The following is a 26,891-nucleotide window of genomic DNA, read 5'->3' on the forward strand; positions in this document are numbered from 1 at the left end:
ATGTAAGCTATCAGCTATGTAAAGAACAACAGGTAGAATAGCCAGCATGGGGTCACCACCACATATAATACCGGCCTGTATTGTCATGCACAACATCGCTACAACATCGCTACCAGGCGCAATGTCCCTCTCTGTGATGTTTATGATGCACCTGAACCTGTTGAAGACACAAATTATTTTTATTTATTTTTTTTCAACTGTATATGAATGACCTTCACTGTTTATTACATCATTATTACTACTACACTATGAGCCGCAGAGATCTTTGAGATCATCAGGGACAGGTCTGCTTGCCATCCCCAGAGTCGGAACAAACAAGGGGGAAGCTGTGTTCAGCTTCTATGGTCCGTACATCTGGAACAAACTACCGCTAAACTGTAGGTCGGCACCTAATCTCAACTCTTTTAAATCAAGGCTGAAGACCTTTCTTTTTAACACTGCCTTTTCTTAATTAATTTTCTTTTTTTTGTATTAACTGCTTTCTATCTGTTACCCATTTGTATGAATTTTTGACTGTGTCTTTATGTCTTGTGTAAAGCACTTTGAATTGCATTGCTGCTGAACTGTGCTATACAAATAAAATTGCCTTGCCTTGCCTTTATTGTCTAATATTTAATGGTTTGAATGTGGGGGATATGGGTGGTTTTGGTGTGAAGGAGAGCTTTGATTTTGTTTGTCAGTATGTATGTATGTCTGATGTATGTTTTTCTTGAGGTCTCCTCAAGTTGTTTTGTTAACTGTTTTGTCTAATTGTGAATGTATTGTATATGTTTGCCTTTAAGAACCCCCTTGAAAACGAGATGCTACATCTCAAGGGGTTATTCCTAATAAAGAATTTCCTACAAACCAACCCCCGGTGTTCTCTCAGAATGAGGGATTGACTGGACGTGCTAGAAACTACTTTTGACATCTATGATGGTTGTGTCATTGTTGATAATTAATATACAGTGATGATTAATGACACTGACAGTTAGAATAAATATATTATTTTTGTTTGATATTGACAACTGTTTGGGGGATTGTTTTATATGGACAAACTCATACATTTATTTTACTTAACAGTCCTGAAAGGCTTAGTGTCTACTTTATCTAGGCTGCTTCATCAATCAAATCAGGTGCAAAAATATGAATACATGTAAATATACTGTAGGCTACTACATGATACGAATGTCGTCATAAAAATGTTACAGTTTTATTACATTTTCTTCCTGAATCCACCCTTCTGCTGGGATCAGGATGATCCAGGTTTCATGGATCAAAGTATCCCAATCCTACTGAAAAGTTTTGAACAACACATACTGACGGTTTGATTTATATTATAGGGCCAAAATTGGACTACGTTATCTAATCCGAAACAACTCATTTGACAGATTTGATCCAATCCCAAAATACGATCAGATTATTTATGAACAGCTGGGCCCAGGTGTTAAAATGTAAACCTGATTATTATACTGTATCTCTAGGCTTCATAATCTGAAAGTACTTGCTGATGCTATTACTGTTCTTGCCACATGGTGGCGCGTTAACTTCTGGCGCTGCGGTTTTGCCATTGGACAATTTCGCTCGGAGGAGGAGACCCCGCGGCTGTTAGCGCTTGATTGACGTCGAAGAAGAAAAAGAACAGATCGGATTACAAGATGGCGGTCTGTGGACGTTAGCAAGAAGGCCGTTAGAGTTGTTGTGTTCTCTGTAAATTTAACTGTTTGATAATAGGCCTCCTGTTGAGTTGTTTCACACCGTGAACGTAATGTGTTTATGAAATAGCTACTAATAAATTGTACTGCTATTGGGGACGTTACTTAGACGTGCATGTTTTATAACATGCGGGTGGAAACAAAGTTAACAGGTCGAGGGTAGCTAGGAAAACACCAGACGGAGCGAGGTGGTAGCTTGTTAGCAGCCTGCTAGCTCTGACTCGGTTAACCATGTCGGACACTCGGCGGCGAGTGAAAGTATATACGCTAAATGAAGACCGGCAGTGGGACGATCGGGGTACCGGACACGTTTCGTCTACGTTTGTTGAACGACTGAAGGGAATATCATTATTAGTTCGGGCCGAATCGGACGGTAAGTTCACAGTTAGCATAGCCGCGTTGATGTTACGTTGGCTAACGCTAGCACGCTAACTTCTAGTTCTTCGGACATAATGCTTCAGTTGGCCACTATGTATACTTGTGTAACTTATTGGAATTGCTTCTTTGAATTTGCTGCTGAGTCAATTGTTTTAAACTTTCGGAACAACCAGTACACTAATGTTACCCCTAGATAAAAGGCAATAATGTATTAAATAGCAGCAGGCGAATAGCATGGGGGGGCCTTCAAAGTCTAGCTAGCTAGTCTTAAATGTACAAACTTGTTATTGCTCAAGATAGTAAACCATTATGAGTCCAGGCACAGATCACCCCGTAAAATAAATAACATTGGATTAGGCTAACAAGCTCTTCTGATGTTATTTGTAACTTTGTATTTTTGCAACATTGTTTCACATTGTCTACTTAGCATTAAATGCTATATGCCAGGCAGATTTATTGACCTTAACCTCCATGAATGGGTTATATTATCATGTGGCAACCTTTTGTTGTGATCAATCGCACTAGTTCGGAAAAGGAAAGTTTACGAAGTCTTTGTGTTTTAGGATCTCTACTTTTGGAGTCGAAGATAAGCCCGAATACTGCATATCAGAAACAACAGGTAAGACTAGATGATCTGACTCTGGATCAGCTACAGAAGTCATGCATACCTCGGGTTTTCCAGAATTAGAGTGTGAAAATGTAATCATTTCAACATTGAGACAATTACTACTAAAATGATGCATTGCAGTATCTGGTCCGAGTATAACCCTGGAAACCAGCAATTGGCAGGTCACATCATTGGTATTTACTAGGGCTGGGCGATATGGAGAAAATCAGATATCACGATATTCTTGACCAAATACCTCTATCGATATTGCGGTGATATTCTAGGGTTGACAATTGGTGCTCTAACAAAATATCTTCACACTTAGATTTTAGAAAATAATCATCAGTAATGTGAACATAATATCTAAGTGGGGAAAAGGCAAATAATAGAAGAGCTAAAACAGGTAAGTTCAGAAGAGTACATCACTTTACTGTAATGCAGCCTTTAAAACCAGGAAAAGACAACACTTGTCATATCACGATATTACGATATCCAAAATCTAAGACGATATCTAGTCTCATATCACGATATCAATATAATATTGATATATTGCCCAGCCCTAGTATTTACAATACCAGAAAACACGTTTTTCAGCATTTTAAGGATGTACATGGTTTGAGATAATAGATCTGAGCTAAATGCTCCCCTTGAATATTGTAGACAGAACAATCTTATTCATCAGAGATGAAAAGGCATGGAAGTGCTTACATGTGTGAGGTCTCACTCCATTTTAAACATGTTTTGAGAATGTGACCTTGTGTGTGAGCGCATGCAACAACGCTTGAGTGTGTCCTGTGAATATGATAAGCATTATTTTGTATACATTTTGATGTTCCTTTTTCCTCCTCCCAGGACACACTGATTGTCTGGTCGGAAGCAGATAATTATGACCTCGCCTTAAGTTTCCAGGAAAAGGCGGGCTGCGATGAGATATGGGAAAAGATTTGCCAGGTAAAGTCAATCCAGTTTAAAGTTTTGTTCATTCTTTTTAAATATTTGTTAACCAGGAAGTACAGAAACTGGAGTGGTGCCAGTTTGCTGGTGCAAAAATTCTATTGACGCTACAATAAAGGGCAAGAGGCAGTACAGTGATACTTCTAGTTTAATTCTTCACCTCATATCTACCGACTATGTATTTCCCAGGTTCAAGGCAAGGACCCTGCCCTGGACATCACCCAGGATCCCATTGATGAGTCGGAGGAGGAGCGCTTCGAGGAGATTCCAGAGACAAGTCACCTGGTGGAACTCCCTCCTTGTGAGCTAAGCCGATTGGAGGAGATTGCTGACCTGGTTACCTCTGTCCTGTCTTCGCCCATCCGGAGGGAAAAACTCGCCCTGGCCCTGATGAGTGAGGGCTACATCAAGAAACTCCTGGGCCTCTTCAGAGTATGTGAGGACCTGGACAACAGAGAAGGTCTGCATCACCTCTATGAGATTGTCCGGGGTGTCTTGTTCCTCAATAAAGCGGCCCTCTTTGAGGTGATGTTCTCTGATGACTGTATCATGGATGTGGTGGGCTGCCTTGAGTATGACCCAGCACTGGTTCAGCCTAAACGGCACCGTGAATTCTTGACCAAGACTGCAAAGTTTAAGGAGGTGATCCCTATCACGGACTCAGAGCTGCGGCAGAAGATCCACCAGACCTACCGGGTGCAGTACATCCAGGACATCATCCTGCCCACTCCATCTGTGTTTGAAGAGAACTTCCTGTCCACGCTCACCTCCTTCATCTTCTTCAACAAGGTGGAGATTGTCAGTATGTTGCAGGTAAGGGCCTAAATCAGGTAATGTGTATTATTCTTTAAGGCAAAATTTATCACCAAGCCATTGTCTAATCTGTTTTGTTTGTACCACATTTCATTGCCAGTTGAACATTTCTGCATGTACAGGTTTCTCCTAAATCTATAATCAGTTGCCACTGATGAAAAATAGTTTGACAGGTGCAAGACAACCTACCCTCCCTGTGGTTCCTGATTTCAATGGCTCATACTTTATAATAAATTAATAAATGCATTTCCATACATTTCTGTCATCATCACATAATACATATAGATGCTTTTCAATTTATGGTAGTTGTCTACAAGTGAAAGATGTGTCAGTTGACCCATTAAAAATATAAAATAATGAAAACATTTTTGAGCAAATAAATTTATGGTCTATTGTATTGCTTGCAAATGGATTTCAATATGGAGTATGAATGTGAGGCAGGTGTTAATACAAAATAAATTGGAAAGTACAATGTTTATCATGATGCAAACAGTACCTTCCAGGTCACTCATTTCATATTCAAGTGTTGCCCAATATCCAATGATTGTATTTTAAGGCTGATGAGTAGTGAAGTGGCTGTCCATAACAATTGTGGGTTCTCTGAGTTGTTGGAATATCTCACTTTTTTTATTCTTATTGGTGCAAAACGTGAATACAAACTGCCCATGATTACGTTTTGTATTCCTCTTTTGTTTGTCTTTTACCCTTTTTATTTTTTCAGTATCTTGATTACTTAACCCTGTTTTTCATGTCCCACAGGAAGACGAAAAGTTCCTAACAGAGGTCTTTGCACAGCTCACAGATGAAGCCACAGATGACAGTAAAAGAAGAGAGCTTGTAAGTGATGTTGGCTTTTGTTGCTGTGGAAATGAAATGTACTTAGTATTGCTGTTCTTGTTAAATGGATTAATTCTGTTGTCTGTAATGCCATTGCTTTCGCAAGGCCTAAATATTTACTCAGGGCTTTAACTTAAAGCGTAACTCTCGTCAAAATGCATCCTAGGGTATTTTTGTGAATGTACGTGAGTCAAACTTTAGCTTAAAAGCATATTTAGGACCGAATCGCCACTTTTAAGATTCACCGTATTCTCGTTTTTGGGTCAAATGGCCTTTTGAATGGGAGTGCTAGGGGCACTCTCATGCTAGTCTCAAAATAGCTATTTTCAAAATACCAAGAAGGCTCGACACAACATGAAACTTTGCTTCAAGTATCACCAGGGGCTCTACACCTTAACGCAAGCATTGACAACATTGTTTTTGTACACAGATTTACTAAAAAGGAAAGTTTTTGAGCAACTCTAGCAATCCGATTCAAAAGGCCATTTGACCCAAAAACGAGAATAGGGTGAATCTTAAAAGTGGCGATTCGGTCCTAATTATGCTTTTAAACTAAAGTTTGACTCACGTACATTCACAAAAATACCCAAGGATGCATTTTGGCGAGAGTTACGCTTTAAGGCTGTCCTGGTGACAGGAAAAAATTATCAGTGATGATGATTTAATAATTGGGAGGGCAAAAATATAACTGCAATTCAACCTAACATTAATTTTGGACGAAGTTGTCAATGTAGAAATTCAAGAGAGTACGCATAATTCAAGAGCGCACGAGCACTCTCTCTCTCACACACACACACACGCATACACAGCGATTTAGATGAACCGCGTCCGACAGTTTACAATGGCGTCTGAAAGCGGTGGTGGGATTTAACATTTTCTGGTGTCGCCAAACAGGGAAAACGTATCGTGCGCGCACTCACAGTGTTTACAAATGTAAAAAAAAAAAATGGTAACACGGGAGACTCTGAACGCTTCTGAATGTCTATCAAATACTGACATCTGTTTTTTTTTTTTTTTTTTTTTTTCTACTCCTCAGGTGAACTTTGTCAAGGAATTCTGTGCTTTTTCACAAACGCTGCAACCACAAAACAGGGACGCTTTCTTCAAAACTCTGGCAAATCTAGGCATTTTACCTGCTCTTGAAATAGTAATGGTATGTTCTAGACGTTAAAAATAATGTGAATATTTATTTTTTTTGCCATTAATGAAACCGTTCTTTGGGTTATACATTCCTGTGAATGATTAACTGCGGAAACATTTTATGTGTGTATAATTCTCTCTCGGTCTTCAACTCCTATTTCTCTCCTGTTCAGGGAATGGATGACCTGCAGGTGAGGGCAGCAGCTACAGACATCTTCTCTTACCTGGTGGAATTCAGCCCCTCCATGGTCAGGGAGTTTGTCATGCAGGAACCACAGCAGACAGACGATGTAAGCATCTAAACATCACTGTCAACAAGCATGCTTTCACTTTTTAGATGCCAGGGATTTATTTATAAACATTTATAAAATGTTGGATATTTAAAAAGTTCTGTGTAGCTCAACATTGTTGTGATTAAAATGAATAGTTGAACAGAATATTTAAATGATGTACTCTCCTCAGGTTGGTTGATACTTGTATGAAATGTTGTATACTGGGTGATGTACAAACATACTCTTTACAGTATTTCCCTCAGTTTATAGCATGATGCTGCATCAATTTAACTCCAGATACAAAATGGGATTTTTTTAATCCTTTAATTGTGAGCTCTTTGCTTTGCTCCAATCTATTAGATTAGAGCTGGGCAATATATCGATATTATATCGAAATCGTGATATGAGAGTAGATATCGTCTTAGATTTTGGATATCGTAATATCGTAATATGGCATAAGTGTTGTCTTTTCCTTTTAAAGGCTGCATTGCAGTAAAGTGATGTAATTTTCTGAACTTACCAGACTGTTCTAGCTGTTCTATTTGCCTTTATCCACTTAGTCATTATATCCACATTACTGATGATTATTTATCAAAAATCTCATTGTTTAAATATTTTGTGAAAGCACCAATAGTCAACACTACAATATCGTTATCGAGGTATTTGGTCAAAGATATCGTGATATTTGATTTTCTCCTTATCGCCCAGCCCTATATTAGATATACAATGGAGTAAAATGTGGATGACAAGAGGCCTGCAAGTGGCAGAGAAACAAACGGCATTGGCTGCAGTTGATCTACTAGTTATCATTAAGGCTCTCTTTTTTACTTCCACTTCTATACATAAAAGAAGTGGAGCCTATATAGTTCAGGGAATCAAAAATATTTCTTTGAAATAAATTTCCCTTCCGTAGGGTTACAGTGAAAAGACACCGGGCGCATGGCCCGCATAGCGTAGATACGTGCCTGATCCTGCGCCTGACTGATGATGACTGTGGCGTATGTATGACACGCCAATTCGTATGCCATTTTGCCGTGGTATCAAGACTCATAATTGCTTTTTTGTGTGTTTATCAACGCCTTTCGGCCTCCATTGACCTACATTACGTCTGAATTATTGCCGTAGCGAAAGTTCGGAGGGAGGTTGCTTGGGGGTGCTGGATGGGTAAAACGCAGGACTTTTACCCAGGAGAGCCGGGGTCGCGTCCCGCGTGTGGCGTTTATCAACAGTTTTTATTTTTAATTTATTTTTTAAGCCTTCCCCAATGTTTCTTTCCTAAACCCAACCGTTTATTGTTTTCCTAAGCGTGTCACGTCGTGTTTTTGTCTTCTTTTTGTCTTCTTTTTTGAGTTTTTGTTGTTTTTTTGCGTTACTAAAGCCTTTCCCAATGTTTTTTTTTTTCACACGTGTGACATTCTCGCGATAACACGCCACGTGATGTGTATGTTTACATCTACTGTATACAGCGTAGACATACATGTGGATAGCTCAAAATGCATACAGATAACATGCCATTTGGCTTTAGGAAAGTGGCGTGTATGTTTACGCAAAGTCATGATGCCATGTTGGCACGCACGGTGTGTTTTAGCTGTTAGGGTTGCTTTACTGTGTCATTCAAAGTTTTTGTTGACTTTGCCTCAAATATGCATCATTTTGACTGCATTTCCTACTGTGTGTGTGTGTGTGTGTGTGTGTGTGTGTGTGTGTGTGTGTGGTTTCATTTGTTTACAGGATGTTCTGCTGATAAATGTTGTAATCAAGCAGATGATTTGTGACTCTGACCCAGAGTTGGGAGGGGCTGTCCAGCTGATGGGTCTACTCAGGACGCTCATTGACCCTGAGAACATGCTGGCTTCCACCAATGTAAGCAGAACCAGCACACACAAGAGTGTTATTGGTGACTGGCAATACAATTACGTATTGACGGACAGCGTCATGTTTTACATTATATTCTAGAAATCCTATTGCCCCCAGACACTCGCTGGCCAGCTGGTAAATTTCAAACCCCTAATTGCTTTGTCCAACACTAAATCAACAGCACTTATCAAAGCTTATTGTCATTTGTTTCCTTTTTAGAAAACTGAGAAGACAGAATTTCTGAGTTTCTTCTACAAGTACTGCATGCATGTCCTTACTGCTCCTCTACTGGCCAACACTGCACATGACAAAAACTCAAAAGGTGAGCTGGGGACAGTGGCCACACATTAACTGAGTGTTTCAGACTAGAATATAAACTGATTATTCTATGCCATGTCCTTTCAGATCTGCAGGAGGGGTCAACAAAGATCAACCCGGTCTGTCCAGGTGGGTGTTACGTGACTCAACATTAACCATAAACTGCCCGAAAGTCAAAAACCTGTTCATGTCAGACTTTACTGAAAATGATTAGTCTTGAAGCATAGTTATAGTAACATTACATAATGCATTTTGTGTTAATCAAGTTTCTTTCACCTGCACCCACCAGAAAAGGGTGACATGAATGAGCATGTACCTCTTCACAATTGCTTAAATGATGAAGTGACTGTGATTTTCATGTGAACACTCTCATAGCTGTAAAGCATTATGACCAATGTTGTTTTGTTTTAAAGAATGTAAGATATAATTGTATTTTCTAGGATTGCACACTTGCTTGAAATTGAATTATTGTAAATAATTGGGCTTGGGAAATGGCAGGACTGTAATGTGTGGTCTGTAAGTCTGCATATTAGTGTGAATTTTTGAAAAATGTTGCATTGCTTATTCGCTTTGTTTTATTTTGTTTAGACAACTTCCAGACAGCTCAGCTGCTGGCACTGATCCTGGAGCTCCTGACCTTCTGTGTGGAGCACCACACCTATCACATCAAGACCTACATCATGAACAAAGACCTGCTCAGGAGAGTGCTGGTGCTCATGAACTCAAAGCACACATTTCTGGCTCTTTGTAAGTTCCTTGCGTATACAAACGGTGTACGTACACACACACATGCATGCGCACCTTATCAAATTTATATGTGGGTCTGCTAAATGCATCCCAGCTCACACCAATGAACACACAAACGGCTTAATTTTTTTTTTACTAATTTGTTGTCTGTTTTTTCCCCAAGGTGCCCTGCGTTTCATGCGAAGGATCATTGGTCTGAAGGATGAGTACTACAACCGCTACATCATCAAAGGGAACCTATTTGAGCCTGTCATTAATGCCCTGCTGGACAACGGCACCCGATACAACCTCCTCAACTCAGCCATCATAGAACTCTTTGAGTTCATTAAAGTGGTGTGTAGACACAAATCGAACCCTAATGAAAAGTGTTCATTAGTACTGGGTATGTGCGTGTGGCACTGAAAGTGGATTGCTCTGCGATTTTCCACCATTTCTTCTCTTTGCAGGAGGACATCAAGTCTCTCATAGCTCACATTGTGGATAACTTCTACAAAGCACTTGAATCCATTGAGTATGTCCAGACCTTCAAGGGCCTGAAAGGCCGGTACGAGCAAGAAAAAGACAGGCAGAGTCAGAGACTCAACAGGTCAGTAGACTGATTGGACACAAAGTCAAATCAGTGCAGTGATCTGTATCTTAGAGCCGGCATGATGTCTTCTTTTCATACCATTACTCTGTAGATAACTGTAGTTAATGAAGTAAATGTTCCCCTGTAGATATCGCAGAGATGCACGGTCGTTGGACGAGGATGAGGAGTTGTGGTTCAATGACGACGACGAGGACGACGATGGAGAGGCTGTGGAGAAGAGCCGAATGGAGGATGACTTCGCTGACAGCTACGGCAAGTACATGGAAGCCAAAAAAGGTACGCTGCTCTGGCATTGCTGTATGTATCGTTCTTTCCCAGATTGAAACAGCCTATACGTTTTTAATATTTACAGTCTCCGATATTGCAGGAGCTGCCAACGGAGCTAATGGTGCCAACAATAACGGGAAAGCTGCGGCAATCCCACCTGCCTCACCAGTCGTCACTCCAAACAACAGTCCCACTTCCTCTGTCAAAACTGTCGCTCTTCCTGCCACACCAGTAGTGAAGGTAATGACAAGCGGACACATTTCCTCGCGTAGGAATGAGAACTGATCATAATGGACTGACGGAACCTGCAGAAATCGGTGTTAAGAAACCATAGTGATTTAATAAAAATGATTTCATATTGTTTCTCCTTCTGTTTCTCTTAGACGGCTCTGGTTGGTTTGGTGGACTACCCTGACGACGAGGATGAAGAAGAGGAAGACGAGGAGGAGGAAGAGCAATCTCCAAGGAAGCGGCCCCGTCTGAGCTCTTAAGGCTTATTGTTCTCTGTTTGGTCGTAGTGGACGGACACGGAGTCCCTCCCTCCTCTGGTCGTCTCATTGGTCCTTGGCCTGCCTGTGCCACCTGTCAGTCTCACTGATGAGACAGGCAAAGACGAGCTTCCACCTCACCCAGTCCCACCTGATGCCTGCTCGTCTTTATTCCCTCAGTGGAAGGAGATGGAGAGCTTCTCTTCTGGAAAGAAAGACAAATCCGTCTGTTCCTTCAGCCTTTACCTCTCCTCTAGGAGATCCCAAATCTCCTTTCTTCCTCCTGAGGGGAAACCCATTGACCATTTGCAAACTCATCCCTTCCCTCTTTCACAACACTCTCCTGCTCTCCCAGTTCTGACCTCCTCCTGAACAACTTTCTTCTCGTCCACCACCCTACGTACTGACCAGAGAGGCTGCGGTAGAAGTAACATTGACAAGGCGGTTCCTACCTCTGCTCTGTTGCTATAGCAACAGTAGCGAGGAAGCTGCGGTACTGCCGCAACTCCGCGGGAACCCCTCTCATGTCCTCATTTATACTCTCCCTTCCATCCTTCTCGAACCCGACCCACTGAGCTCCTGAGCCAGAAAGAAGCCAGAACACAACCAGCCAGTGTACGAACTGTTCAGCAGGCCAGTCAGGCTAGCAGGACTAGCCGTCATAGTTATAGGAAGCTTGACTGGCTGAAGCAGGGCGTCCTGCCCTGCCACAGGACCGTTCGTTTTTGTCGGGGATAGAGTGATCTAAACGAAATGTTGAGAGACGAGGGAGATCACAAACGTCAAAACGTACCAGGATGAAAACTCCGCAGTAATGAGGCTTAGATCCAGAGGAGCAGGACTCAAACCTACAAAAGCCGATGGCGTCAGTTTGGCCAAGGCACACACAAAACACACACACAATGTCTCACACACAGGACTGCGTTAGCCAGAAATCCTGTATTTCATGAATTTGTTAAAGTACTGTACATATGTTTTTTTTTTTTCTTTCTTTTTAATCATTTTTCTCTGATCTGATTTTTAAAGGGGAGAGAGATACCTACCTACCTGTGTATTTTTGTTGTTGTTGCACAAAAGGTGGGGTCACTGTTCACCCTTTCAGTCCAGTTCATTTGACTCAATGTAAAATGCAGAGAAGTTGCAAATGCTGGGTTTGCAGCGCAACAACGATTAAAATCCTTATTCTGCAGCCCAACATTTCGAGATGCCCTGAAAGCATTTAGTGATGAATTCAGTGGTTTCAGTGATGGTCCGCACATGCGGAATTCGAAGTTTGAGTCTAAATGAAACATCTTATTACGGAAAATGTAGATTGACGAAAATTTCGAACCGAGATCGAAGTTCGTATCATCCGCAGATCTCAGGTTCCGAGCCTGAGTTTGTTTATCGAAAACCAAAAGCCCTTTATCTCTCGATCTTTACCGCACAACATCCATCAGCTAGGCACGATTTGGCGAGCTGCAAACATTTTGATCCATCTTTAAAGAAGTCCGAATACCGTTCAACACTCAGTTCGATCCGCCCCGTCTCCAAACAGTTCCGTCTCTGATTCCGTGCGAAGCGAATACGAATAATCCACGATGGAGCGAGCCTGCTATGAAGATGACTTTATCCCCATATGAAGTGGATGTCGAATCAAAACCACCAATGGAGGAGATATTTCTACGCCGGGATGAGGAATTTTGACAATGTCGGTATGCAATTGAGGACTCTTATTTGTTCCGGGCTTTTTTTTTGTGCATGTCTTTAACCTATTCACCACAATCACGCCCAGATAGTGCGATGAGCAGCGTCCGCTACGCGCCGACTGGCTTCCTGTCGGAATCGCGAAGAGCCGTCGTTCGCCGTCGACACGCATCGATAGATAATGTTCCCCACCCGTCTTCACCATTCCCATTCCAGCTTTCGTCCCTGGCGATGAATTTAAACGTCGTTTTGCTTACCGCTCATTCCGCCATGATTCCTATAATGATCGTACGCTTTAATCTATCGATGGGTTCGAAAATTCTAAATGCATCCCTATGACGAACCCGCATCATGTCTTTGTTCGATATCTTCCTGATTTCGCCAACGAGTCGCGTATCATCCGATCCAGGTCCTATTTGTTTCGAGTCCGATGATCGGTATTGGGATTCTAAAACCGCGTCCGGATAGCTTCGGAATGAGCCTGATGCCTGAAGTACGTTTCGCTAATTCGCGAAAAGCGTAGTCAAAGCCTCGACATGTATTACTTTGAGTCCAGATGATTGTATATGATCAAAACTCACAAGCTTGACTGCTGAGCAGTTTTGAATATCAGATATTACTTAGTGGTAAGTTTTGCGAATTTTACAGCAAGGAATAAACAGTTTTGACATGTTTTGTACCAGGAGAAGTTTTCATGCACAGTATTCTGTAAGATAAGAACATATGGTTATAAATACCATGTGGTTCTAACAAAAACAAAAAAAATAAAAAAAAACACACCAAAGCCCTTTTTTTCCAGATTAAAACGAGATCAGTCCGAGACCAGCAACCTACCAACTGACCACAAAGTACATATCAAGTGACTGTAATTTTTATACACACAAAGTCTGAAGTCCAGCTTGTTTCTATAAAATGTGATTTTTATTAAACGGCATACATGAAATACTGCATTCCTCGTAGAAAGCAACACACTGTTCTCTTTGCCTCTTCATGATCACTACCGTGTGTTCATCTTGACAACTTCCACAGCGCTTATAGACTCGGCTGAGCTGCTACAGTGTTCTCAGCTTTATGATGTAGCAGCTGACTCTTCCCTCTGGAGATGCTAACGACAAGACTGTACTCTTGCGCTAGCTAATGTTACCTTCACCTCACGTGAAACTCCCCATTAAGTCTGTCACCAGCATTTACCCTAACTCAGTGATACAACTCGAGGCCAGTTGTACCTAATGTTGAGTTTGTGTTTCACCACATTTATTTGAACTTTTTTGACTTGTCTACAGAGAAGCAAACCCAAAATCACTCCTTCAGTCAATTATCAATGGTTGACTCTATAGGGAGTACAAAAGTGGTTATGAATCATGTAGTGTTGCATAATAAACATTTACACTATCAATAGTGAAGCACTAAATTGTAAGATTTTTACCAAGTAATGTACAGGCTGTGAAGACATTTTTCATTCCAATGTGGGATTTTGTGAGGGCACTATAATCCATATGTTTTGCATTTGGAATTTGGACACTCCAAAATGTCATTAAAGTAAATGTAGTGCACCCAGTGGCAAATAAGGAGCGCTTTGGACACAGCCCAGGTGTGTCTAGTGATGGAAAGTAAAAGCTATCAGAGTTCTCCACTCGAGGTTTGTAACACTGGCAGCATATTACCTGACTACGGTGTGTTTTTCGGAACTTGCTCAATCAAACCGATGCTATTTCGGTGTGCTCATGTGAGTGGAGACTGCCAAAAATACTGGTTCATCCCAAATATAAAAGAAGGTGTACCTTCCTCTGTAGACAGCAATGAAAAGAACTTTGGAGAAGGAAGATCTGACATTTTGTGATTCTTTGTAAAACCCCTGATCTGTGTTACGCAAAGTGAATCATCTGTCTGAAGGAGGCAGTGTAAATGAAAGCCGTGTGTTTGATTAACGGAGTAAACAGATAGCATATAAATGAGAATATTGCAGTTGGGGGGCAGGGGGGTGGGGGGTTATTTCTTGATCACTTCCTCTTTCAGCTTGTCGGCCAGATGTTTTCTCTTCTGCAGCTTCTTCCTCTCCTCAGCAGATATCTCCTGTGTAAAGAGACCAGAGCAGGCAGTAGGGTTAAAAACGGGATAGAAAAGAAAACACTCGCCACCAGTGGCTTAAGAAAAAATTCGGAGGGAGTGAAAAAGGAGAGGGAAAGACTACTTAAATAAAACCAAGCACACGTGTATACATGATTACCTAGAAAACTAAACGAAAGCAGCGGGTATCGTGTGATAATCATGGCACATGTATTTTCGGGGTTTTCAAAGTGGTATCAAATAATACAATATTGATATAGCTTTAAACATCTAAAAAGGGATATATTCGCTGTGGTCGGTTCCTTTTCTGTGCTTGAGGGATGGAGACGGAGGACTTTGAGTACGTTTGTGTCAGACAAGAGTACGGCAGAGACGGAAGAAAGTACTACACAGCAAAGCCCTCATACTAGGCAAGAACGACTACATGTGTTCACATCAGGCAGAGGCAGCTGATGGGTCACCTTCTGTTTGGAGGAGTTAGCAGATTGTTGTGCTGGAGGAAGAGGAAGAGGAACAGGAGGAGGAGGAGGAGGGGTACAGGCCCCATTCCTCTGGGACTGCCCCACTGCCTCCTGACAAGCCAGGCCAGGCTAGATACAGGCAGAGGGAAATGAAGAACAAGAACCCAGAAGGATGATTTGATGAAAAAGAAGAAAAAAAAAAAAAGTCAGGAGAAAAAAATGTGGGTTACAGAAAATCAGGTGAAATTAGGTAGTATGTAGTTTTGGAATTAAAAGATAAAAAAAAAAAAAAAAAAAAAAAAAAACTAAAATATTAAGTATGGATATGAAGTCTAAATGATATGGCCCTGGCACGATTTCTTACTGCAACTACTGAGAGACACAACTCAAAGCCAGTGTTACCCTGACATTATCTGTAGTCCGTTTACAACAACATCTCTCGATAACTCTGCCACTAATGTGCCAATATGAGGAAATAAAATAGTTATTTACCTCTTACACAGAGTAACTAATTAATCAGGCCTGCATAATAAAACAAGTGTTACTCATCAAGCCATGTTCTTCTACAGTACATGTGCATGGTTGATCCTGACCTCTGACCTCTTTGTGAAAGGAGGCTAAAGTAGGACAGGAACAGGGCTGTACTTACCGGGGTGGTGGTGGTGGTGGTGGTGGGGGGTGCCTCCTCTGGTGCGGTCACCTGCTTGGGTTTCTGCTGTTCTTTTTTCAATGCATGCAGCTTGTCTCGCTGCTGACGCAGATATGCCGCCCTCTGCTGGAGCTGCTCCTGCTGAGACACTGACAACTCCTGGAGGGTGTAGAGGTGAAACAGGATGAGTACAACAAAAACCCATGCACAAGAAAACAATATGAATTTTGCACAGTAACTATTTTCCAACAATTAAATGTATCCAGCAGGGACGTCACTAGGATTTAAAGACAGGGGGTGCTTAGCCCCCAGGGTATTTGTAACTTGCGTTTGCAAAATCTTTGCACTCACATCTTTCGTTACTGTATTAGAGCTACACTTATGACAACAACCAGTCAAGAAACCAAGATGTTAACAAGTAAAAAGTGACAGACATATCCTCTTCTTCCATTTCTACTCCGTTCAACAAAAGTCACTGTAATTTTAGCTTTTACACATCAAAGCTGCATGGGGGAATTTACTTAGGCCAGACTTTGCTCCTGATGAGTTCTTCTGTAGGCAATGACTTTAATGCTATCTGTCTGCGCATGTAAATGTGTGATAAAGTAATAGCATACTATATCTAATTCCAAGTTGTCCAAAGAATGCTATTTAAATTACACTAATTACTGGAACTGCGCTGTGGATTGGTTCAATCAAAGTGTCATTTCGCTGTGTAGTTTGGCTTGCATACAGTATAACCCAAGAAACAGAATTTTAAGGCCTGCATTTAGGCAACATCTACATATTTATTTAATTTATCACAGCCAATGAATGCAGAAAGTTAAGTTGGTCAGAATATAGCCAGAATATATAATACATATAATGAAATAATTTAGTTTAGGCTATGCCTCAGTGCCTAGACCTGCCAACAAATGCTTATTGTTAGAAGAAAACAAAAGACCCCACATTTCCTTAGACCTGTAGACCACTACTGATCTCAATCACGCCGGCTCCCTCAGAATCAACTGCCCTGCCAATCTCCTGCTTCTCTTTCTCTCTGCTAAAATATCTTCCAATATCCATCTGCTCAATGAATTGAAGGATACACCGGTACAATAGCATTAACAGGGACCCTATGACATTTAGTATTCAGTGACAACAACAGTCTATGGGGACTGATATTGTTTTAGAATACTATAGAGATAGGCTATATTATTGGCAATGAATAAAAGAGCTGTGGATAGCTTGCTAGGTTAACTATTTCTTGTATTTCGCTCGTTCACTCTAGCTAGACTATTGTTTTCCATAGTAAACCAAAATATCCCCTTTCCTTTACCTCAAGAAAACGTAGCTAAAAAGGTAAGCAGGTCATTAAAAACAACTTACAATTTCACTCTGTATCACTCACTACGTGTAATCAATCTTCTTTCACCATTCATCTGCGTGTGTACCGGTGTGTGTGTGTGTGTGTGTGTGTGTGTGTGTGTGTGTGTGTGTGTGTGTGTGTGTGTGTGTGTAGTACCGAGTTCAGACCAAAGAGTAGCGACGAGACGAATCCCCCAGTTACTTGCAACGCTCCGGTCTGCAACGCTCTGAAAACTGCCAGTTCACACCAACGCAACGAGACGGTGCATCATCCTGATAGCACAACGACTCTTTGTACTACTGTCTAACTTCCGACTTTTCTGCTATTTTGTAGCTGGATATATATCATTTGTGAAAGGGGATACGGTTAGTGATAATGTGATGCTTGATACAGTTGCAGAATCTTTGATTCTCTGCTTTGTTTTAATGCCGCTTGGCTCTCTTCAGTAGCTAACTCTCTACGTCGCTCGTTAGCGTGCACGTGGGCGCTCGTTGAGCCTCTGACACCACCATTTCGACCAGCTGACAGTTGTAAAATATAATTAAAACAGACACTACACACCGACACACACAGATGAATGGTGAAGGAAGATTGATTCACCGTAGTTAGTGATACAGAGTGCACTGTAAAAAAATTAATCAAATTATTATTGTTGCTCTTATTATTATTATTATTTAGTGGGGTTAGGAACATCTTAGGGTAGCTTCAGCAACCCTAAAATAGGCCTAACGACGTCCCTGGTATCCAGATTGATCCTATCCAGATTAAAGGTGCCGCAGGTAGGATAGTGAAGATCCAGGATTTAGCCAAAAAATTTGAACATGACAACTTCTCAGTCCCTCCCCCTTTCCGCTAAAGCCCAAAACGGTCTCCTAAGCCCCTCCCCCCACAAGGGAGAATGAATGCGTGTGCATGAGCAGTGATTGACACGCAGTTAGACATTTTTAATTACCTGCTTCATGTAGTTCTACTGGAACACAGGGTCAGTTTCAGCAAATATGACAGAAAGTTAGTTTTATAAGTCTTACCTACAAAAATACAACTTCACACAACTGTGCTTAATGAAACAAGGGGAAGGAAAGACTCACAGTATATGGCTTAGAGAAGCCAGCCTCCCTGTGTGCCTCCTCCAGCCACGCCTCGGCTGCAGTCGGACTGCTGCTCTGCTCCTTGGTACCAGGACTGAGGCTGGCGGAGAGTTCGCCGGACTTTACTGGTGCTCTCACTGCTGGAAGGACTTTGGACTCCACAACGTTACCGCCACAATCTGCACACACATATTCAAAATTAATTTGGTAACTTGCAGCTTTGTCAGTTTGGTTGCGAGTTTAAAAAAAATTATAATATAGAAAAATGATTCTTGCAGGACTGCTCGCGTGGCTTATTTACTAGACAAACGAAAAGAAACCATTTCTCTCCACAATGCCTCATTTCCCCTCAGAGGTGAATGAGGTTTTGAAAACTATAATTTGGATTTATTCATGGATTTCCTAAGAATAAAACAACTAAAGAGGTGTTGGGGAGTTTTAATAAGACTAAAAAGATAAGTTCCTGGTTGTAGAGTTGGTGGTGAAACGTTCAAAGCTCTTCGGAGATACCTGGTGTGGGTTTAGACGTGGAGCTGCTCTTAGCTGCACTTTTCTTATCCCCACCTCCAGGGGCAGCCGTCTTGCTCTCTTGTTTTTTGGCAGGTTTGCTGTTGACCTGGAGGGACCCACACACATTAATACATTTTTAATGTATAATACATGTCAGACGACACAAACACTGCATCAAATTATTACAACATGCTATTGCAGCTCCAACACCACATACAGTCCTCTGATAGTGGACTTGTAGGCACTAGTGTGTCGTACAGAAACTGTCACATTTTAAACTGTCACATCACTTTAGATTCTACAGTAATATGACAGACTGGATACTGTCACATTATTGTAGACATACTGCTGGATTGCTGGACACTGAAAAAGATAAACCACATTTTCCACCTGACAATCTTTCTCTCATTTTGCTGACCAAGCAGGCACTTAAACTCAGCCTCTGACAGTAAAGCTCTGATTGGTACCAAACTGGTCAGGGTCAGTATGTGCATATACAGTAAATGTCCTCTAAATATCTAAAGACAATGTTTCACATCAAGTTGTTAATAATGTGTAAAATGCGAGAAATATTTCCCAGTCATCCTGCAGTCAGCAAATGTCTATTGATATTACACACGCAACCTAATTCACATGCTTCAAAACTACAAAGCTTCTGCATAGCCTCCCCACTACGCAGGCTAGGAAACAGAAAAGTTACCATCTTCCCCCTAAGGATGCACTGATACTTAGGTTTTGAATATCATGCCAATACCTGTGTACCATACAGTACATTTTGATATCAGAGAAAATCACTGATGTTTACCTGTTAAAGAGCTGGCCTAAAATCTAACAAAAGGAACTTTATTTTCTACCCAATTCACATGTATTCAGTTTTACATTTACCTACCATTTTACTCTGTGTTAGCTTTTACAGGTACAATTCAAATGGCATTAATGCATTCTTATTAGGTCACTAATTAAAATGTTTCTACACGGATGGTTCAGTTACCAGATTCAATTCAGTGGTAGTGTTTCCATTCACTAGTGGGGCGCGGTGACCATTGCTGTGGCTGCGGCCACCTTTCCCCTCAGCTTTGGCCTTAACATGGAAAAAATAGCACATTGGAGACAGTGTCTCGTTAGAAAGGAGAAATCGGACTTTAAGGGGAAAAGGGCTGTTGGCTATAACAATTAAGCATTGGTATTATCAGGCACTATACGTCTAAACTGTGAGATCGAAGTCCAACAAAGGTAACACAGTGATGCTGCTGGTCTTACTGGTCTTATTTGGCTCATACAGCTCACAATGTCTTACTTTGGCAGTGTTGCTTTGTTGGCTCGGAGCAGAGGTGGTATTATGAGCTTCTCTGCTTTCTGCCACTGGCTTATCAGAGCAGCTGCTGGAGGTGGAGCCAATCTCTTTCTCTAATAGCAGCCTCCTGGCAATTCCCTCGTCATACTCCTCTTTTGACTTTCTGAAGACAAAGTAGCAGGAGAGAAAAAGAAATATTAGATTTGATCGGAATTTCCCCTATGCATAAATTAGCACCAAGCAGAAGTAATTTCTTTTGCAAAGCCTGAAATGCCTTAACTGGTCCTGCTACAGAGCATTCAAGAGCCCACTTGGACTGTTTTTTAGAGTGTGTTTAGAAGCCCAGTTGCGATAACAACTTAGTTAATCTACAGTCAAGCAGGTTCTATTGACTATTTGCAACGCCCTCCCCAACCACAACTGAGAGGCCATCTTTAAAAAGGGGCCTTGAAACTCACCTATTCCAACAGGCTTTCCACAGCTCAGCCAGCTAACCCAGGCTCCTATTGATTTTTGCTTTCTTTATGATCTTTCATCCTGTTATGTAAAGCGACTTTGAGTACCTAGAAAAGCCCTATATGAATTTGATGTTTGGCAAACGGCACAAATGGACTAGAAACTAGAATAAGACAGCGACGTCAAGGATTTCCCTCGGATAACCGCTATGCCCCAGCTTGCTCACAGGGATCACCGGGGCCCCACACACATATCCTTTAATTTGATTTCTTTAACAACTTAAATTGCCTTAGAGGAGACTTGCACAAAGCATTAACCAGAAGGTGTGCAAATAAAGAGAGATGTTTAAGGGCTAGAATTTTTTCAAAGGAAAGATGTAAAAAAATGCATTATATGTGTTTTATGAGACGGATAACAAAATAAAACAAAGATTATCAATCAATCAATTTCAAAGGGGATAAAGTTGCTTGTTTAGTGTCAATCCCTCCGACCTAAATTAGCTTGACCCTAAGGAGCTTAACTGAAGCTCCATTAGACTCCGTGTGTTCTACTTGGCCAGGCTGATACTAGCAAAATCCCATTAAAGAGCAGGGGCAGGAGCTTCTAGATGCCTGGACACATACAGGCAATGGATGGATGCATAAAGAAAATGTGAAAATATCCAAACAGTAAAATGTGGAAAAACATATTTAATTACATGATGACGGACTTAATTAGTTAGTAAAACATAACCCACAGATTTTCTGACCTAGTGTTTTGGGACCGATCTAAGCTCTAAGCAGTATGTCCTGTATGTCCCTTACCGGCTAACGTATTTCAAGATGGCGCATGAATATGGAGCGTCTACCCCAGTTCATGCAAGTGCAAATGTAAAATTTCAAGCCAAAAGGAATACTTGGAATTGATGGTTGGAGGTAAATATTCATGAAAAAGGACAAGTTTGTGAACGGGCAACACAGATTTTGATAATGAACAACTAAACACATTACACACTGGACCTTTAAGAGAGTGAAAGATAGCGAGAGAGTGAGATAGAGAGAAGAGAGAGAGAGAGAGAGAGAGAGAGAGAGAGAGAGAGAGAGAGAGAGAGAGAGAGAGAGAGAGAGAGAGATACAGTACAGATGATTTACCTGAGAACCTCCTGTAGGATTTTCATCTCTTGATCCTGCAACTCTGTCATTACGTCCGCACCAGCAGTCAGGCACTCTGGGAGGGCCCCTACACACACAGCAGACATATTACTTGCAGCTAAATAACTAGTGTTTTCCTTTTTGCGAGTGTGTGTTTGGGTGTACGTATGTGTGTTAATCCAGCCTACCGTTCCTTTCTTTAATGACGCTGAGGGCTTGAAGCTGCAGCTCCATGTTCTTTTGGACCATCAGTGAGCGAAATATCTGGAAGTCATCTGTAGCCAGAACTGGCTGGAACACTGACTGAACGACAAAAACAACAACCAGATATAAGAGCATGAAAGATCACTGTGCCCACAGTAATTATGATGAATGGATGGCATTCCAACAAGGTAGAGAGAAGTGTCTGTGACTGTAGAGAATAGGTCAGTTTACACAGCTATATAAACACAGTACATGTGAGTGCTGATACACTCTAAACAGTATGTGTCTTTTTGATTCCAGTCATCATTCTGTCAGTTAAAGAACAGTTTATTTACATGTTAGATATTATTTTGGTATCAAACTTATCTAGAAGGCTAAACTTTACTCTTGCCTAGCTACATTTCTACATTGTCAAGATCACTGAGGTCTAAAGAATATTTCACAGAAAACAATGTTTGAAAACCTTTGGCAGCCATTTGACTACTGGATATGAATTTTAAAATAACAATCTGCTTGATTTTGCGTCAGTATTTCAAACATGTTCTCCATTTCTTTCTCTTTTTTAGCAACAGTGCTCTGACCAAATTCTGTGTTATAATCTTTCCAGGAAAAGGTGTCTGTTAGATTATCTAACCCTAAACGATAAAGACTAAATAATATATAATTATATAATATTAAAAGGTATTATGGAGGATTTTCTTTTTCCAGGTGGATCATCAAGACTATTGGTCCTCCTAGTTGTCAATCATTCTGGTGATATGTTTACGTAAGGCGTCCGTGACGTTGCTTCGTCCCTAGGTAGTTTTTACGCTGCATGCACTCGTGTATGTTTGTATGTTGAGCATAGGTAGTGAGCTACGGTTTCAGCCATTCACTGAAGCTCGCCGCTCTCACCGTGTTTTTTCAAAATGTCTGAGGGTCGCAAGAGAAAAAGTGTCTAGGAATTGTATGACAAGAAGAGAAAGGCCTCTGAAGAAAGAAACAAGACCGGAGTGTTTTTGGGAGAATATTTCACACGCTGGTGTGCGCTAAAAGCACAGGTTGGGCTCTCCACTGATGCCTCAGTCGCGAAGTTTCTACTCAACAGGTAAAGTTTGGCATGCTATTTGGAGAAATCCATTTAAAATCACTGCTAGTAAAAGTTGATGTAAGCTATGATTAGCGATGCTAGCCCTGGCACAAGTCACGCACCGCACAGACACGGTAAACATCTCAATTTGTGAAAAAGTGCAAATCTTCTTTGGGAAAGTAGGTTTGAATGAGCCATGCCGACAGCAACTTGTAAACAGTGCACTCTCGTGCACACGTTTAATAGGCGTTCCCTCTCGGGAGCAGGTAGAGTGTTGCGCATGTGCATTTTTTCAAAAAGTGGAGAGGGCGGCTCTTTTCTAAAATTCGGGATAATCCTCCACTATACCTTTAATAATAATAGTCAATGTTCCTATAAAGTCTTGTCCTGTATATCAGGACAGTATGTACAGTACTGTACGACGGCCTTACGTAAACATATCACCAGAATGATTGACAACTAGGAGGACCAATAGTCTTGATGATCCACCCGGAAAAAGAAAATCCTCCATAATACCTTTAACCGAGTTATGCAACAAAACTGTCTGAGATAAAGATTATAAATTAAAAAGGAGCCTGAGCCTTAATCTTTTAAAATATCTTTCCCTTCAGAATTAATTAAGGTATTATGTTTAGGATTAATTAAGGTATTATGTTTAGGCCTAGCTGAATTCACTATTCAGGACACAAAGAGGAAATAATCTCTCATATAGTTAAACCCGAAAAGCTAAACTAAAAGGCATCATGAGTCGACTCTACACACAACACAAGGCCAACATAACTGTGACATTAATAATAATAATAATAATAATAATAATAATAATAATAATAATAATAATTTATACTTTATTAATCCCGCAAGGGAATTTTTTCAATGTGTTCACTTTGTTGTTAGAATACACATTACACACAGGCTTGGAATACACACACATTCTCAGTACCTATACATGCACTAATGGAGTTAGTTAGTTAGGGTTAGGGTTAGGGTTAACCCCATTAACTATTTATCTCAGTGGTAATTAATGAGGATTGCGGTGAAATCACGATCTGCATCTCTGCCAATCTGACACAGCCATATTACACCTGTTGATCAGCGCCAAGGGAAATCTAACAATATAATTATTACTTAATTAACTTAACGTTACACACAGACACAACACACACACACACACACACACACACTTACATACAAAACACAACTTTTATCCATATCACCTTTATGTGATCAAAGTGCATTTTTGGTTGCACCCTTAAAATGTATATTCCATGCTTTTTACACTAGCTACACAAGAGCATAAACACACACAAACAAACATGAAAGGTGACAACAGCAACACGGGAGTATGTCATGTCAAGCTTTAGGTACCGTTATGAAAACATGATTCCTGATGTACCAAGATACAGGCAAAGAATTAATAACTTTTGATGAAAATCTGTTAGTTGGAACTGACCCGTCATGACAGTTGCATAGGTATGGTGGAGGTATGCAAGCTTAGTGTAATGTACATTAAGGACACTGTTTGGGTAACACACTTCAGCCTGACAAAGTCTGGGTACTTAAATAGGATAGATCTAAACATCCACATGTCTTGATTCAATCCTCAACGATCCAATATTATCGATACAAAGCAGTGCTGCTCGATTATGGAAAGAATCATAATCACGATTATTTTTGGTCAATATTGAAATCACAATTATTTTGCACGATTACTCACTGACTTTTAGAAAGACGTTCCGTAATTATTGAATTTAAAAAAACAAACAGTGAAACAGTTAAACAAATCAACAGTAAAAACACCTTCAACTGTGAAATTTCCCTCTAATACTTTTCCCGTTTGAGCTTTTTTTCTCCATTCAGAACACAGGACAAAATAAGAGTTGACTTGCAAAACGTAATGTGCAAAATAAACGCTTTTCTCGATTACTCTGTTTTCGGTGGCGTTAGGAGCAGAAATCGTAATCCTGATAAAAAATCTATTAATTGCGCAGCCCTAATACAAAGTTAAAAGATATTGTATCGTTGTCCAAAGAATCTATATACTATTGTATTGTGATAAAACATGCGATTTACGTTTAGTTGTATATCATATCACAAACTGAATTCTCATTTTGCTGATTCAACAGGAAAACACAAATCTGCCATGGAGACCAGCTATGTTTGGCAACAGTATAACTGGGGGGTTGTGTAAGTAAATCCCATCCTTGATTCTTGATTCAGGTTAACTGGCAGGCTGACAGTGGCTTTCGAACAGGGAGCTTAACTTACCTGCAGTGTTTTGGATTTGGCAAAAGGAGAGGTGCATGCATCCAGAAACTGCTGCTCATTGATGCCAACGTCCTGCATGTAATTCTCCAACAGCTTCTCCACCTAAAAAAGCAAAGCAGCTTACATCAGTCCAGTTTGATGAGTCAGCAATGTAAAACCACTAATGAGTAATGTTGATGAAGCAGTTTGACACATGTGGACCAAAGATTGTACTCACCAAGTTCTTATACTGCTGGTGGATCTCTGTGTATGATAACTTATTTTCATCTTCGTCATCAAAAACTATGAAAAGGCCAAATAAATATTATTATATTATGTCAGTAATTCAACATTCACATGTGCCCATAGGAGACATTTGAAAAACCTAAACTGTATTTATTTACCTAGCTAGTTATGTATGTTTAGTAGCGTTAATTGCCCACAATAACTTAATATACATGACACTTAGCTAACGTTGAGGTTTCTACTTTGCTAGCTATGTTCCCTACGTTACCGTTACTGAGTTATAACTTGCTAAAGTATCTGTATCGAATCCTGTGTCCTTAGTTGTTTTATGTCGAGGCAAACGTTTTAAAAGTCTGATAAACTCACAAAAAAGGCGTGTATTAAGTGCTGAGTTATCAAACGGTTTTACAGCCTACAAATATGTCAACAAAAACATCGCAGTCACAAGTTAGCGCTAGCTTAGCCACCGCGCTAACGGTGCACACCTCCAGGGAGGCTTTACATAGAGAGATGTCCGCGAGACTGAACGGATAACCTGTTTTTACCTGTGCAGTTGTTTTCCATGAAATCCGTGACAGGAATGACCCATTCAGGACTTCCCAGGTAGCCAACGATGCTCTCTACAACCCATTCACTGTCATCCTCAGCCATGTTGGCTGCTGCTGGGTAACAACAACACCACCACCAGCACAGCGATGTTCGTCAGGTCGGTGTGTCCAGCTCCACTAACGTTACACCGCGAATATACACAACCCAAACAGGTGGAAAAAGACATCTGGTTTATTGTCCTTCATAAATGAGTCCCCATTGAGCGTCACAGTGGCTGTTTCCTCACTCTTGACGGGACGGGACGGTCTCCGGAAAGAAAAGCGCACTCATGAATTTGTAACCCAGAGTAGTGACGCCTAATCGGTTGCTAAGGTAACCGTTACGTCAGTCCCCTGCTTTTCGAGCCCAGTAGCTACCAGACCATAGACTGTACATTCTATGTACCAGACACAGGTATGTCTGCTGCTGTGTCTCCATTTCACTTTATTTCTCCTTGTCTTGTGTGTGTCAGCTGTATACAGTCCAGTGGTGGACTGTAACTAAGTACATTTACTCAAATACTAGCTAGGCTAGGCTACTTATTGAGCACAAATTCGAAGTAGGCCTACTTGAAGTTTATTTGAGCCTATTTGTATTGGCTACTTTATACTTCTTCTCTACTACATCTCAGAGGCAAATAGTGTAATTTGCATATTCCACTACATTTATCTGACAGCTTTATTGTGTGAATTGTGTACACCTTCCTGTCCAATGAAAACCATGTATCTCCAAATTTGGTGATTTTGAATTAGATTTTATTTATTTTTTTCTGATAAATGGAAGGATTAAGTGTTCCTTTGTGGGTTGAGAAAATGCTTTGGCACCACTGGGCATGAGTTACGTTACAATTGGCATACCACAATGAATAAAATACCAAACATTTGATACAT

General features: G+C 40.8%; 2 protein-coding genes across 5 annotated transcripts; one reads left to right on the forward strand and one right to left on the reverse strand.

Annotated features, from left to right (window-relative positions):
* The first annotated feature begins 1,609 nt into the window (after window positions 1-1,609).
* Window positions 1,610-12,115, forward strand: LOC120548125 (serine/threonine-protein phosphatase 4 regulatory subunit 3-like). 2 transcript variants are annotated; one of them, XM_039784149.1, is made up of 16 exons: window positions 1,610-2,067; window positions 2,636-2,691; window positions 3,532-3,630; window positions 3,823-4,446; window positions 5,206-5,283; window positions 6,320-6,436; window positions 6,597-6,713; window positions 8,427-8,558; window positions 8,772-8,874; window positions 8,958-8,999; window positions 9,459-9,617; window positions 9,781-9,950; window positions 10,064-10,203; window positions 10,334-10,482; window positions 10,559-10,713; window positions 10,857-12,115. In XM_039784149.1, exons 1-16 carry the CDS (start codon window positions 1,926-1,928, stop codon window positions 10,962-10,964), a joined length of 2,391 nt encoding a protein of 796 aa, XP_039640083.1. In that variant the 5' UTR covers window positions 1,610-1,925; the 3' UTR covers window positions 10,965-12,115. The 2 variants fall into 2 exon arrangements, with proteins under 2 accessions (XP_039640083.1, XP_039640084.1); XM_039784150.1 differs by having other exon boundaries at window positions 10,574-10,713.
* A 1,431-nt stretch (window positions 12,116-13,546) lies between these two features.
* cfap36 (cilia and flagella associated protein 36) lies at window positions 13,547-26,317 on the reverse strand. 3 transcript variants are annotated; one of them, XM_039784151.1, is made up of 12 exons: window positions 25,959-26,317; window positions 25,406-25,470; window positions 25,189-25,290; window positions 21,839-21,953; window positions 21,651-21,738; window positions 20,068-20,227; window positions 19,762-19,851; window positions 18,771-18,876; window positions 18,261-18,439; window positions 15,825-15,983; window positions 15,176-15,304; window positions 13,547-14,720 (listed from the first exon to the last, which is right to left on the reverse strand). In XM_039784151.1, the coding sequence occupies exons 1-12, from the start codon at window positions 26,062-26,064 to the stop codon at window positions 14,637-14,639; spliced, it is 1,383 nt and encodes a 460-aa protein (XP_039640085.1). In that variant the 5' UTR covers window positions 26,065-26,317; the 3' UTR covers window positions 13,547-14,636. The 3 variants fall into 3 exon arrangements, with proteins under 3 accessions (XP_039640085.1, XP_039640086.1, XP_039640087.1); XM_039784152.1 differs by lacking the exon at window positions 19,762-19,851; XM_039784153.1 differs by lacking the exon at window positions 15,176-15,304.
* Between the last annotated feature and the right edge of the window lie 574 nt (window positions 26,318-26,891).

This window comes from Perca fluviatilis, chromosome 19 (genome assembly GCF_010015445.1).
Source record: "Perca fluviatilis chromosome 19, GENO_Pfluv_1.0, whole genome shotgun sequence".
Taxonomy (NCBI): domain Eukaryota; kingdom Metazoa; phylum Chordata; class Actinopteri; order Perciformes; family Percidae; genus Perca; species Perca fluviatilis.

Coding starts and splice junctions, on each gene's coding strand:
- cfap36 (XM_039784151.1), bottom strand. CDS start 26,064: ATGGCTGAGGATGACAGTGAATGGGTTGTAGAGAGCATCGTTGGCTAC. Junction 15,305..15,824: donor CCACCACCACCACCACCCCG/GTAAGTACAGCC, acceptor GCCTGTATCTAG/CCTGGCCTGGCTTGTCAGGA. Junction 14,721..15,175: donor CTAACTCCTCCAAACAGAAG/GTGACCCATCAG, acceptor CTCTTTACACAG/GAGATATCTGCTGAGGAGAG.
- LOC120548125 (XM_039784149.1), top strand. CDS start 1,926: ATGTCGGACACTCGGCGGCGAGTGAAAGTATATACGCTAAATGAAGAC. Junction 2,692..3,531: donor CTGCATATCAGAAACAACAG/GTAAGACTAGAT, acceptor TCCTCCTCCCAG/GACACACTGATTGTCTGGTC. Junction 6,437..6,596: donor CTGCTCTTGAAATAGTAATG/GTATGTTCTAGA, acceptor TCTCCTGTTCAG/GGAATGGATGACCTGCAGGT.